Genomic DNA, 13,010 nt, shown 5'->3' with positions numbered 1-13,010 from the left:
ACAAAACACACTGGCTCTGTGGCCAGAAATGTCCTTTTTGACATTTCTGTCACAAAGCTTCAAAGGGAAGTAAATGCCATATGATTCCAAACTCTATCCCTTCTCTAGAGCCTCACCTTGGTAGCTAAGAAGAGCCATGCCCTATCCCGCTTTCAGATGATAACATAGGAATATCTTCATTGTTGCTTTTCCCAAAGAAACAGGAGAAGAAACTCTAGCATGCCTAGAAGCCAATGACTAAGCCAATATAAACAGGGAATAAGCATTGAAATTGGAATTAGAAGCATAATTCCTTGAGCAGGCTAGAACTGCCTTTCAACAACTGTTAGATTTTTAAAATAGCTTTTTGGTAGGCTTTCTGTATTGCATTGGTAAGCACATTTGAAAAAAAAACCAGCAGATGCTGCTACATCCACATGATTTTTGAAAACATCCAGAAATTGTTATTCCACCACTTCTCTGGGCAGCTTGTTCCAGTGCCTGGCCACTCTGTCAATGAAGATATTTTTCCTAGTATCAAGATGGAATCTTCCCTGGTACAACTTTAAACCATTTCCTCTTGTCCTCTTACTTGTTACTTGGTAGAAGAAGCTAACCCTCACCTCGCTGAACCTCCTCTCAGGCAGTGGTAGAAAGCAAAGGCATTTTCCCCAAGCCTCCTCTTCTCCTGGCTAAATGGTTGGATTCAATGATCCTAGAAGTCATTTCCACCCTTAATGGTTTTATGATACTATAAGTTCATATTGCTGTGATGCATTAGTAGGCAGCTTGCCAAGCCTGAATGTAAACTGTGTATCATTGCTAAGTTTGGACTGGGTACCTGTACTGTGTCCAGCTCTCACCAGTAGAAAAGTAGCAGATATCCAGGTCATTGTCACTACACCATGACCAATACAGTCTCAAAACCCCATAGTTTTGTTTTTAAAATCTACTTTAACCTCTTACAGATTGAGGGAAGACTTTTATAGCAGATTCTATTTTCTGGAAAAAAAAAAGTTGCCAATACCAAAACTCTTTCTGAAACTAAACTAGAAGGCAGAATGCAAGTGAGGTCAAAGATAAAGAATGAATGTGATTTTTTTTTCCTTTGGTGAAGTCAGGGTTTATGGTAAAAATTTTTTTCTGGTTCTATGTGGTACCTATAGAAATAATCAGATATATAAAAAAACAATACAAAACACAGTATTTCCCTCTAATGATACTAAAAAAAAATAAAAATAGTGAATTTCATTCCTTAAGTACATTCTCTATTGCTACTAAAATTTACTAGTTTTGAAAAAAAAAAAACTGAGACCAAAATCACTATGAGGTCATTTTATATTTATTGTAAGAAAAAATTCATTTCAAAGAAAAACTGAGGCAGGAATCTAGCAACAAACTCACTGGTATTAAAAAAATCATCCTGCTGTCCACCAGATACAAATGTTTAGGAGTTTATAAAACTGCAACAGCATTTTGTTCTGATTTAGATGACTTTCTTAAAGATATTGTAAAGGAAACATTTTCTAAAAACTGATTCTTTGACACAAGCTATTAGAGTCATTCTTGGTTATGTGGAAAAATTAAAAATGAGAAAGCAAAGTGACATAAATTCTTGTTCTTTTATTTTTAGTGTTGTATGCCAGGAAGGTATCCCTCCAAAGACTTATTTCCTTCAGGCAATGCATATGTTTCTTTCATGTGTTTCAAAATAAGCAAAAAAATAATTGTGTATTTTTGTCTTTTGATTTCACTTTTTGTAAAATAAATCCGCTTGCCTCATAATAGTATTAACAGAAGTACATACTTTATGTCTCCCCTCTAGCTTCAGTTATCCTTCTCCATATGACAGCCTCATGTAGAGCTACCAGGAGTAATATATTTTAATACCCTACCCAAATCTTAGTAATTTCTTTTCTGCAAATATAAAACGTGAAAAAGAACTGTCAAATTATTCTCATAACTTTGCTATTTAATGATGGTAATATGGGTAGCAATAGCCCTGTGATTCTAAAGAACAGATATAACCACACCTCACTATAAGAATACACTTTATATGTTTATTTTTTGCAATTATAGGACTTGCATTATTCAGCAACTCAAGGGGGTTTATATTTCACTGCTGCATATTATTAGTTGTCTCTGTGGATCCTGTTTTCCTCTGAACTATGTACTGTGTGTTTCTGTTATTGTTTTTACCAACACTTATTAAAAAAAAAAACTACTTATGTTACAATTAGAAAAGACACTTTAATGTTTTGTTACTTTAAGTCTTGTAAAATGACTGCTCCAAACTTTTATTCTGGTGAATTATCCCAAATTTTCACATATTTAAATTGTGAGCAGGGTTTGTTGGCACTCTATTTAAGTGCATTTAAAAGTTATTTCTTTGAGTAGTTTTTTGCTGATTATTTTTTTATTAAAATTACTTTTTCCTGATATCCTTTCCATAGCACATAGGGTATTGCATAGTTTGTCAATTAAGTACTGCCCTAACTCAACACCTTGGCACATTTTCCCCTGAAGTTCATAAGGAATATGCATAGCAAAGTAAATACAGAAGATGTATTAACAAAGACAAATATATTTGTTTGGTTGGGTTGTTTTTTTTTCCAATATCTGAATTTTTTAACACCTTGGAGATTTATGGGCTATTTTTTTTGTAAAATCGACTGCATAATGATGTCTCTTCAGTATTTTGATTTCTAATCCATTATGGTGTCAAAGCTATATATATATATAGGTTCCTTTAACGTGATAATTTTTTGCTGACTCTTGATTGGATTTCATCAAGTCTGGGGGATCTGACAGAACCTGGCTTGAAACACCATTATTTCAGTTCTCCTCTTCTATACAGCCTCTCCACAGCTTTACAAATTAGGAACTCTTTATTGTCCCTTCAATCACAAGTTTTTGCACCCATTGCATTCAAAGTTGGTCCTTTAAGCAAATAGAGGAAAATTGTCTCATTTTCTATTTTCAGCCACTGCAAAGCATTTTGGAGACATTCAAGAGCACCACAACTTGATCCCCAAACTGCTGATGATCTATTAAATCCAGAAATACATTCTACACACTGATAAAATAACCAGCTGCATAAGAGAAATATGTGACAACTTCCCAGTTAAAAGGTACCTTTAAAATCTTTAAAATATAAGCACTTATCTTGCTTTTAAAAAATCACATTTCTAATTAGAAGCACAGTTATTATCCATTTAAATGTCAGTATTTTATGAACTCCAATAACCTTTTGATGTTAACATCACCTGAAAAACATCAAGAAGCTGGTTTGCTCAATTTTCTTCTTTTATTTTCTTCTCCATATTAAAAACACAGTTCCCAGTATCAAAAAATCACAGAATCATTGATTTTGAAGGTGCCTCCATAGATCTGCAAGTCCAACTCCTTTTCTCAAAGCTGGGTCTAGAGTGTACATTGCTCTTGGCCATGTCCAGTGGGTTCTGAATGTCTCTAAGACAGAGAATCCACAACCTCTCAACGTGACCTGTCCAATTTTTGATCAATCTCACAGTAAAGCAATTTTTCTTATTTGGTTTAAATGGAATTTTCTGTGCTTCAATTTATGACATTGCCTCCTGTCATTTTACCAGATACTACTCAGATGAGTCTTTCCTGATGTTGATCATCTTTAGTCACCTCTTAGACTCCCCCAACAGTTATTTAAACACATTGATAAGCTCCTGTTGAGCCTTCACATCTCCAGGCTGAATAATCTGAGCTTTTTCAGCCTCTTCTCATATGAGGTACTCCAGTCTTCATGATTTCATGCTCCTGCACTGGACTTAGCCCAGTAGGTCCATGTCTTTTTTGTATTGAGGAGCTCAGATCTGGGAGCATTCCTCGTGCAACCTCACCAGAGCTGTATGGAGGGGAAGGATCACTTCTCTCAGCCTGCTGACAGCAGGTTTTCTCAACCAGTGCAGAATGGCATTGGCCTCCTTTGCCACAAGATCTCATCACTGGCTCACATCCAGATTTCATCCACCAGGACCTCCACAATAACCTTCTTTCAAAAGCTGCTCACCTGCCAGTTGGCTGTGCATGTGAACTGGTGCATTGGATTATTCCTCTCCAAGTGCTCAACTTTGCATTTCCTGTTATTAAATATCTCTTCAAGATTTAATTTTCCTCTCATCAATCTCTCTTCATTTCCTGTTCAGCCATTTCTCTAGCCTGTTAAGATCTTTCTGGTTGTCAACATGACAGTCTGATGTATCAGCTTCTATTCCAGTTTTGTGTCATTTGCAAAGAGAGTGAGAGTGGTTGAGAAAGCACTCTATTCCACATATCACGTCATTAATGAAGAGGCTGTTGCATCCTGCGTAAGCCAGCAGGAATACTTCCTAGTGATTGGACCCCACCTGCTATCTGGGCTGCTGGTTGCAGCCCTTTGAACCTGCCATTTCAGACAGCTTTCCATCCACTTCACCCTTCAGTTATCTAGCTCATTCTTCTATGTGTCTTGTTCTTACATGAATTTCTCTCAATCTTCCTTAATTCTTTACAGCTAGGGAGGTAATTTTGGAATTTGAATCACTTCCTATCATTGAGTGCTATCATTATAATGAATTCTAATTGACAAATTCTGTTAGTCCTTAAAATAGCTCAGCTTAAGTTTTTCTACTTCCAGAGGGACAGACTATGTTCTTGGTATTACTATGCTATGACTGTATTTCTTTCCTCTAAATCAGTGTTTCATGTGTTATAAAACATTGTGCATTTGCTCTGTACTTTTCTATTCTCATTGCTCTTGTCAAAGACTTCTTTAAAAACCTTTACTAGAATCAATCAAACTATATGTTCTCCCTCTTTCAAATAGACTTTTCTAATCTTTTTTCAAAGAATTCTAAGTCAATTAAATGGTAATAATTCTATGTGAATCTGTATTTTAAAGTATTAGTACTACTGTTAGGATGACTGCTCCTTCCCCCTGCCTCAGATTTAGTCTCTAGATCCTTCAACATAAACTATAGTACTACTTTATCACCTTATTTCCCTAATACTACAAAGAGATTTCAGGAAGCACCACTATTGAGACAATCAAAGCAAATGCTTCTGGACACAAAAATGCTGCTGTTTAAGAACAATGAACGTTAAAGAAAGAAAAGGATTGCCCATTAATTTTTATAGTAATGGTGTGCCTTAAGAAATAAGAGCACAAACAGAAAAAAGCCTGTGGATTATTACATCAGCATTACTCCCACAGAGCAAAGTGGTAGGACTTCCTCAGATTTCAGAGGACACTTGACCAATGTAGACAGTATATATCACATACAGAGAGGAAAAGTGAAAGTAAATATCTTATGAAAGGTTGAGAAAGAATAAGGTTGAAGCATGAAGATATCACACAATTGGGGGTAGAAATATAATGTCGATTCTAAATTTCATTTATGTAAAATAAACCCAGTTACAAATAGTGGCCGAAAGGATGACAGGTGGAAACTGAATTCTATCACTGATATGTAGCACAAAGTGAAGAGAGGAAAACACTTCAAGAAACTAACTACAATCAACACTTTATACCCACAGAGCACCTCTTGTTGTTGAAGGAATACAATCTTTATGGTCCTTGGAGGTTCTGCTGTGTTCTTGGCCAAGCAAATGATGTCAGAAACTGCAAATGCCTTCTGCTGTGTCAGATAAATTTGAGGAATACCAGCCCCACAGCTAAATAACACTTTTGTTATAGCCTTTGACTGATATTTCAGCTTTAGTCTTAGTTTTGCAATACCTTGTGCTTGAGCTTAAAAGCAAAAACCATAAGACCAGACATGGGACAGATAGCACTTAAAGGAAGAGCTTTGGCCATGCACAACATATGCTCCTTGCTCCACCATAAATTCATTATTAAGTTCACAATGGATTTGGAAGAGAACAGTGTTTTAATTTCTAAAATGCTGCAAAAAACCAAAATGTTTGAGGAAGTAGACACAAGGAAAGGCTCTCTGTCATTTAGGCTGCCTGTCAGTCTGTCTGTTATCCATCTCTTCCTCACTACTATATCTTCCTTTTTTCATAAATGAATTGTTTTTCCAACTGACTCTATAGATTTACTTATTTTTTCAACCCCAACTTTAACTGTAACAAAGGCAGTGCAAGAGACAAAAAAATCAGATTTGTGTCTTCCTGTCAAAATTTTCACCTGAAACAGAGACTTCTAAGCAGAGCACCTAAAATTAAAAATAAAAAGAGAAAAAAAAAGAAAAAAAAGTATAATTCTTATAATTTATTCCATTCTGTTTTTGTTATAAACATAATACTCCTTTTTCATACTATTCTCAGCATGATACATGTACCAGCACTCTTTTGATGATGTGAACCAAATAATGTGGAGAAAGCTATGTTTAAGTTTTATGCTATTGCGATTTCTTTCTGGAAAATTATATTTCAATGGTTTCCAAAAAGGGACTCATGAATACTCTTTTTTTCAGTGTCCCTGTGTAGCTTTTAAATTTTGTTGTTTTTTTTTTTTTTTAATTAACAGTATGCACCTGGTTATGATTAAGCTTTAATTATATTTTATTTCATGCTGAATTCAGTTTTATGCTGAACTGAAATGACATTCTATATATGTCAAGACTGTCAAGCACACAGGAGTGCTAGTGTTTGCTTTTTCAAGGAGCTAATCATAAAATTCTAGATCTTATTAGTTACTATAGGGAAGTACTTAGCCCAAAATGTCAATTTATTTGTGAATGTTGGTACAATAATAGGAAACAATTTGTTGTCTTTATGAAATAAATTCATGCTGTTTATTGTGTAGCCTGTGCGAGTGCTGTAGTGGCAGAAGAGATTAAATTTTAACCAAGAGATGAAACAGATGAAAGCAGACCAGGCTAAATAATGTCAGTCGGACCTGTTAGAGGTAAAACCTGTGTTTTAGCATTATTAAAACAAAAAAAAAAAAAACAAAAAAAAAAAAGAAAATGAATATACATGAAAGCATTTCACAGTTTTGATCAAAATCACTGCCACTGAAAGTTGGTATCATGAACACTGCTTAGGAGGATTGAATCTATCAATCCAGAATGGGACTTTTTTTTTCTTCATTTGCCTTGTTGAATTTTTTAGATTTAAAACTTTGACCATGGAAAAATAAAGACCCTGCAATAAAAAAGCTAAAATGAAAAGTTCTTTAAACTCTCCTTGCCTCAAGAAGAAATAAATATTTTTCTCATGCTCCTCAGACAAATGGCTTTTGATCATTGCGGGGCTTGTCTGAGGCAATGGAGATTCACCAACGTTAGAGGACTTTCAAATGAACAGGTAAGTATTTATTATATCTTGGTAATTTGCCTATTAAAAGGCCAGAAACATAATCAGAAACTACTAGGCATCTGTGAAATATAAATTAACATGGGCATACAATTGGCATGCAATTCGCTAAAATAGTTGATAGTAGATACAAGAAGGAAAGATGAATTTCTCAGAAGTACTAAATAGTGTTAACTTCTAAGACATATGAATTGTGAAACATAAATGACACAAACTGTTGATTTTAGGAGAATGAATGCTTAGAAATGTTGCTGGGTAAGTTGGCAGCCTTCTGTCCCATGCAGAGAAATCTGGCAAATTTACACAGATGGACTCACATAGGCATGTGATTTTGTTTAATTGTTCTCTGGAGTTAGATATTCACAAATACACAGAAAACTCTCCTTTATCTGGACTACTTAAAAACCCATTGGTGTTAAAAACATAATATATTAATGTAGTCTTTCTCAAAATCTGAAAGTGATTATTTTCCTTTCTAATTTTTATTTTTCACACCATGTGCCAAATAAATTATTTACCTATCTCAGAAGCAGCCACTGTGATGTTGTACCAAGGTGTCTCCTCTCTGTCAAAGATCTTGGCAGTCTTAATGGTTCCAGTACTAGCATCAATGGTGAAATACCTATCTTCTTCTGTGTTATGATCAATGAAATATCTATGAAGAAATACAACAATAAATATATATTTGTTTTAGTATATATAATCCAAAGTAACAGAAAGCTATATAAGAATATTACTTTCAAGTTTTTAAAATCACAGACATTTAAAAAAACAACCTGAAAAAATCTATAATTTGGAGAAACCCAAAGTAATACTGTATTTAAGTTCTTTCATAATCTTTTATTTCTTTTGATATATAACAATATTTCCACCTTGAGTGACAAAGACATAAATTGCTAACAGGTGGTATTTTGCACAGCAGTATACAACCCTGTCAAAGGTAAGATACACATATATTTTGACTAAAAATCATGAAATGGAAAAGCAGAGAAGAAAGCAGAAACTAGGATATTATTATTCAGCTTATTTGCCTGTCACTGCAAAGCAGTGTGATCAGCCTTGGTTCCTGTTTCAAAGCATGCCTCGCTGACATTAACTTGATGACAAGGTGACACATAAGCCATTTAGAACATCACCATTACAGAGAATCAGAAACATCTGGTTCCCAGAGCAGCCATTGACACTACCCTAGAAGCAAAACTAAACTCCCCTGCATTGCTCCCTTGGCTTCTGGGCACTTTGCTTAGCAGGGAAGCTAAAAACCTTGAAGTGGGTAATGGAAGCAGAGGGAAAGAACACAAAAGAAAAGATTGACAAGACTTTTCTCAAAGCTGGAATTATTTACAATGGCTTTTAACGAATGAAACAATTACTCAACCCTTCCAAGCCTTCTTGACCAACTCCAGAAAAAATAATTTCCTTTAAAAAAGGAAAAATATTATTTTATATACCATAACTACTTTTCCTGATAATTTTTTATTCCTCTTTTCATTCTGTGAAATTCCATATATATCTAATATATGGAAGGCATAAAAAGGTCAAAATGATTTATTTGTCCCATCCAATTGCTCTTATTTTACATTACCAGAATGTAATTCCTAGCTAATAAAAAGAGTGGCATGCATAAAATTTGTGAAGCACAAAACATTTAAAAATAAGTTTTATTTTTCTCTCAATGTACTTATTTATACCAGTTGTGTAAACAAAAAGCAAGCAAACAAACAAGTACTTAATTGAATAATATGTTAAAGGCAGAAGTGATGTGAAAAAGTAAAAGAAAGAAAGCACTTAGGGAAAGCAGAAGTCTGAGTGAGTCACCTTAACTGGTCAAAGGATTGGAGACTCAGTGGAAAAGCCAGATAGGATTTGGTGACTTAGGGTAGATCTTCCTTACTGGAGAGAACCTGAATCCCCCTCTCCTACCTGCAAGAAGTATTTACATCTGCCTTACAGAGTGCTGACTTGCCTTTTGGAACTCCCGTTTTCTTGCCATGTCTCAAGTATTTTCAGCAGCTGAAGAACCACAGATCAGTCACTAGAAATCAAAGTATCCAAACCTAGGATAGAATATCTTTCTTTTCACCTGTTCTCCATCTTTCCTTTCAACATCATGAGGAGTGAAAGCCCTGCTGAATAACTGTTGGAGTTGTTGGAAAGACAGCAGACCTCAGTTCCTACCCATTTTATGTTTTTCTGGAGCAAGGATTGTCCTTGCTGTTTCCCATAAGCTAAGTCAGAAACTATTTTGCAGTTCATTATTAGCAGCATTTGAGAATACCTCATTCCAAAATTTACCAGAAGTACCCAATAAGACACTTTGGATGTGCAAGATGGCAGCTCAAGTTGCTTCAAACAAGTGGACTAAGAAGATCATGATTATGTAGGTGATGGGGCAATTTTTAAGAGTTTAAGTCAGGAAAATTTTTTCAAAGGACATTATTCACTGTATCGCTAACTGAATGGGAGAAAAGCAAAAACCAAAACAGTGAAAAAAACCAAAAAAGCTAGTGAATTTATACACAGCAGTCATTGCAGACACACTTCTGAAAGTTGGTGTGGCTCTCCATGTTTGGTAAACTCAGGAGAGGAATTAAAAGAAAACTCCTGATGAAAATTCATCAGTCACTGATCATGAAATGCTAGATGGTGCAGACATCCAAATAAATTGATTTTACTTTGAGGAATATTGGAATCCTCCGAGGACACATCACAAAAAAAAGAACTAAAATTAACCACACAATTATCCTCTTGGCATTATTTTGTGCATATTTATATGTGGTCCTATTTGTGCAAGCTATAATCACCTCTTTAAGACTGTGCCAGTCTCAGCAGAAAACTTGTATCTCCCATGTCCACAGATAGCATTGCCTTTAACTATTTATAAAAACTTCGAGACAGAGTAGTATCAACCTCTAAAAATCCACAAAGCTGCCATATTTGCTACAGAGTCATGTTGACATCTGAACTTTGTCCAGAAGATACATGCTTAAGGAAGAGAAATGCCCCCATGCCTTACACCTTATTCTTGGCAGCATAGGAAAACTGAACTAGGAAAAATAGTTGGAATGTTTTGATCATTCTACTATTAACACAGAAATAATGGATGTTTGGTTGTGTTGGTCAGTATAGATACACAGATACACAAGCATCTTGTACATGATGAACTAGAAGGTTAAAAGAGAAAGTGTGGGAAGCATAACTGTCCTTCAGTTTTCTTGGAGACCTTTCTCTGGTAGAGTTTACAATCAGTTATGCAAATATAAAATTTAATTACTTCTCTCTTAGTATAGCTTTGTTTTTCTTGACTCTAGGAGCCTCCTGAGAACAACAAGGATTATTTGCTGAAAAAAAGAAATCAAATATTCTTTCCTGACCTGTTCTTATGGAATATGTACTGCAAATCCAAATCTTATAATGCAAGAGTCTCATCCTGCAGATATTAATTACTCTGGACACTCTTTGCTTATTATCAACATCAGGCAGTGACTACAGTGACTATTCTGTTAGTCATTACTGTGCTGACCACAGGGCCATAAAAATAAGGCTTTGTATTTTTTGTAGACAGTAGCTTAAAAATAACAGAATTTCATATTGGGCTTCAATGAGAAAGAAACTTAAATCTAGATGAATGTCCAGCTGCTGTTGTGTGTATACAACTTATGAAAAAATGTTACCTCTTCCTCTGAGCAAAGTACAGAAAAAAAGAAATCTGTCCCAAAAATGAAGCTTGTGTAGAAAAGTATATGCTTGATTTTCTGATAAATTGTGATCATCTAACAATTCATTTCCATAGACATATTGTAAAAGATGGTATTTTTTCCTTTTTTTTAATAGGAACATCTTTTTCCTATATCAGTTATTTAAGTGTGTTCCACAGAAACTCAAATCCTCATTTAAAGAATTTAGGATTGAATTAATAACTTCAATTGTATTTTCTGTGTCATTAATGAGAACAAAATAATCCTGTAGTAACTCATTTTACTAACAGTCTTACTTCAATTTTCTAGAATAATGATTTTTTTTTTAATTTTTCCATGAAAGAGAAGTAGCACTTCCCTTTCATGTGCTAACTTTTACATACAGTTTGAAATATTCACAGATTAACAATTATTTTCTTCATCATTAATGAATAAGGGGGTGTACTTTCTTAGGTTTTCCCATGATTAAAATATTCAGCTCTTCTCCTCCACTCCAGATTCTTCTTTAAAACTGTTTTGTGCATCACATCTAAAGTAGCTATTTGCACTTCTGTTCCCCAACTTTCATTAACATGTCAGTAAAACAAGTTACAGAAGATATTCCCACACAGTAGAAAACCTAGAAATGCTAGTTCTGCTTCCAACAGCTTTAAAAATATTTTGCACAAGAACTCTCTTGGTAGGGCAACTCATTTTTGTCCTGTAAGAGGACATTTAGAACAAGTTTCAATGCTTTTACAAAGTGATGAACAATTTAGACCTTTATAAATATTAGTCACTCATTTATCTACATGTTGAGAATAGAGCACATTCTTGAGCCAAGGATGCTTAACTTAAGCTTCTGAATTTACTTCACCTGATTTAAAAAAATTACTTTCATCTGGATCATAATGGCAACAGAAAGTCATTCCCTTCTGCTCCCACCCTTCCCTCCACATCTACTGATCTGCTTTTCGATGCTTTTTCTAAACCACAAGAAGATATAGTGCAAGTTTTGAATTTCAAAGAGTGATTTCAAGAGAGATTTTTCACCTTAAGTCAGTTGATAGCTTGTGCTCACTTAGAATGCATTAATTCAAAAATTAATTTAAAATATCCATTTGAGATATTTATTTATAGACATTTGCTCATGACAATGCCACGTCATAGCATGTTTATAACCACTGCACATTAAATCTGCACATCAGAGCTGCATGGCACATGTTAATAAAGAGACTTAATAAAGAGACATGCCTAGATAAACAGCTCTCCAAAAACTGTTTACATGCAAAGCAGCAACAGAAACCAATCTAAAATAAACTTAATTAAAAACAATCATGAATATATAAAACTTAATAGTCACACTATCTGAAGATAATCTGAAAGAAATTAAATACCAAAACTGAATCCTGCTAATACTGGGAAATGCAACATATGCCATGTTTTTATTAGGCAATCTCAGTGAATGGAAGTGCATTCCCAGCTCCATCCATATCCTTCTGACCAAAGCAAGCCACTGACTCTTCTGGCTTCGTTCCTCACCTCCTGCCTTTTAGAGAAGCAGTGAGTCAGTGATGACAGATATTCCCCCATTTTTGCTGAAAACTAAAAGCATTTGCATCAATTAGGGTATAAAGAGAAATATATATGAATGATGACCCTTTGGCAGAAGGTCACTATGGAACATACAAATCTGCTTTCAGTATTCAACCTGTCAGACTCCAATAATGCAAAGACTGTTTAAAATGGAGAATTTCAAGGGTCCTAAAGTAGTATAGAAATATTAATGATCTCCAAACCTTTTAGGAGGGCTTCTGAAGCTAAAAGGCATAAGCATTTTCAGAATCTCTCTACCTAAATGGTTGTCTTAGTATTAACACTGGTCTATCACTGGATAGACAACAGTAACAGGTTGTTACTGTTCTGGTATGGCTCTCTCTACTTACTGTGTTTTTAAGGATGAACCTTCAGTTTGAACTTTTTAAATAGTTTTGAGATTGTAAGTTGTTTCTTTCTTTTTTTAATCAAATCTTTAATGTACTTATCTTTTCTTTATGT

General features: G+C 34.6%; 1 protein-coding gene across 13 annotated transcripts in view; it reads right to left on the bottom strand.

Annotated features, from left to right (window-relative positions):
- Positions 1-13,010, bottom strand: part of CDH18 (cadherin 18) — a 493,283-nt gene that overhangs the window by 28,080 nt on the left and 452,193 nt on the right. For all 13 annotated transcript variants that reach the window (XM_036400351.1, XM_036400425.1, XM_036400360.1 and 10 more), the window contains one exon: positions 7,794-7,930. In XM_036400351.1, the coding sequence (XP_036256244.1) occupies positions 7,794-7,930 (137 nt within the window). The remainder of the gene's footprint in view (positions 1-7,793; positions 7,931-13,010) is intronic.

Source organism: Molothrus ater, chromosome 1 (genome assembly GCF_012460135.2).
Source record: "Molothrus ater isolate BHLD 08-10-18 breed brown headed cowbird chromosome 1, BPBGC_Mater_1.1, whole genome shotgun sequence".
NCBI classification, from domain to species: domain Eukaryota; kingdom Metazoa; phylum Chordata; class Aves; order Passeriformes; family Icteridae; genus Molothrus; species Molothrus ater.
The sequence above is the reverse complement of the archived record's forward strand: the minus strand, read 5'-3'. Positions and strand labels throughout refer to the sequence as shown.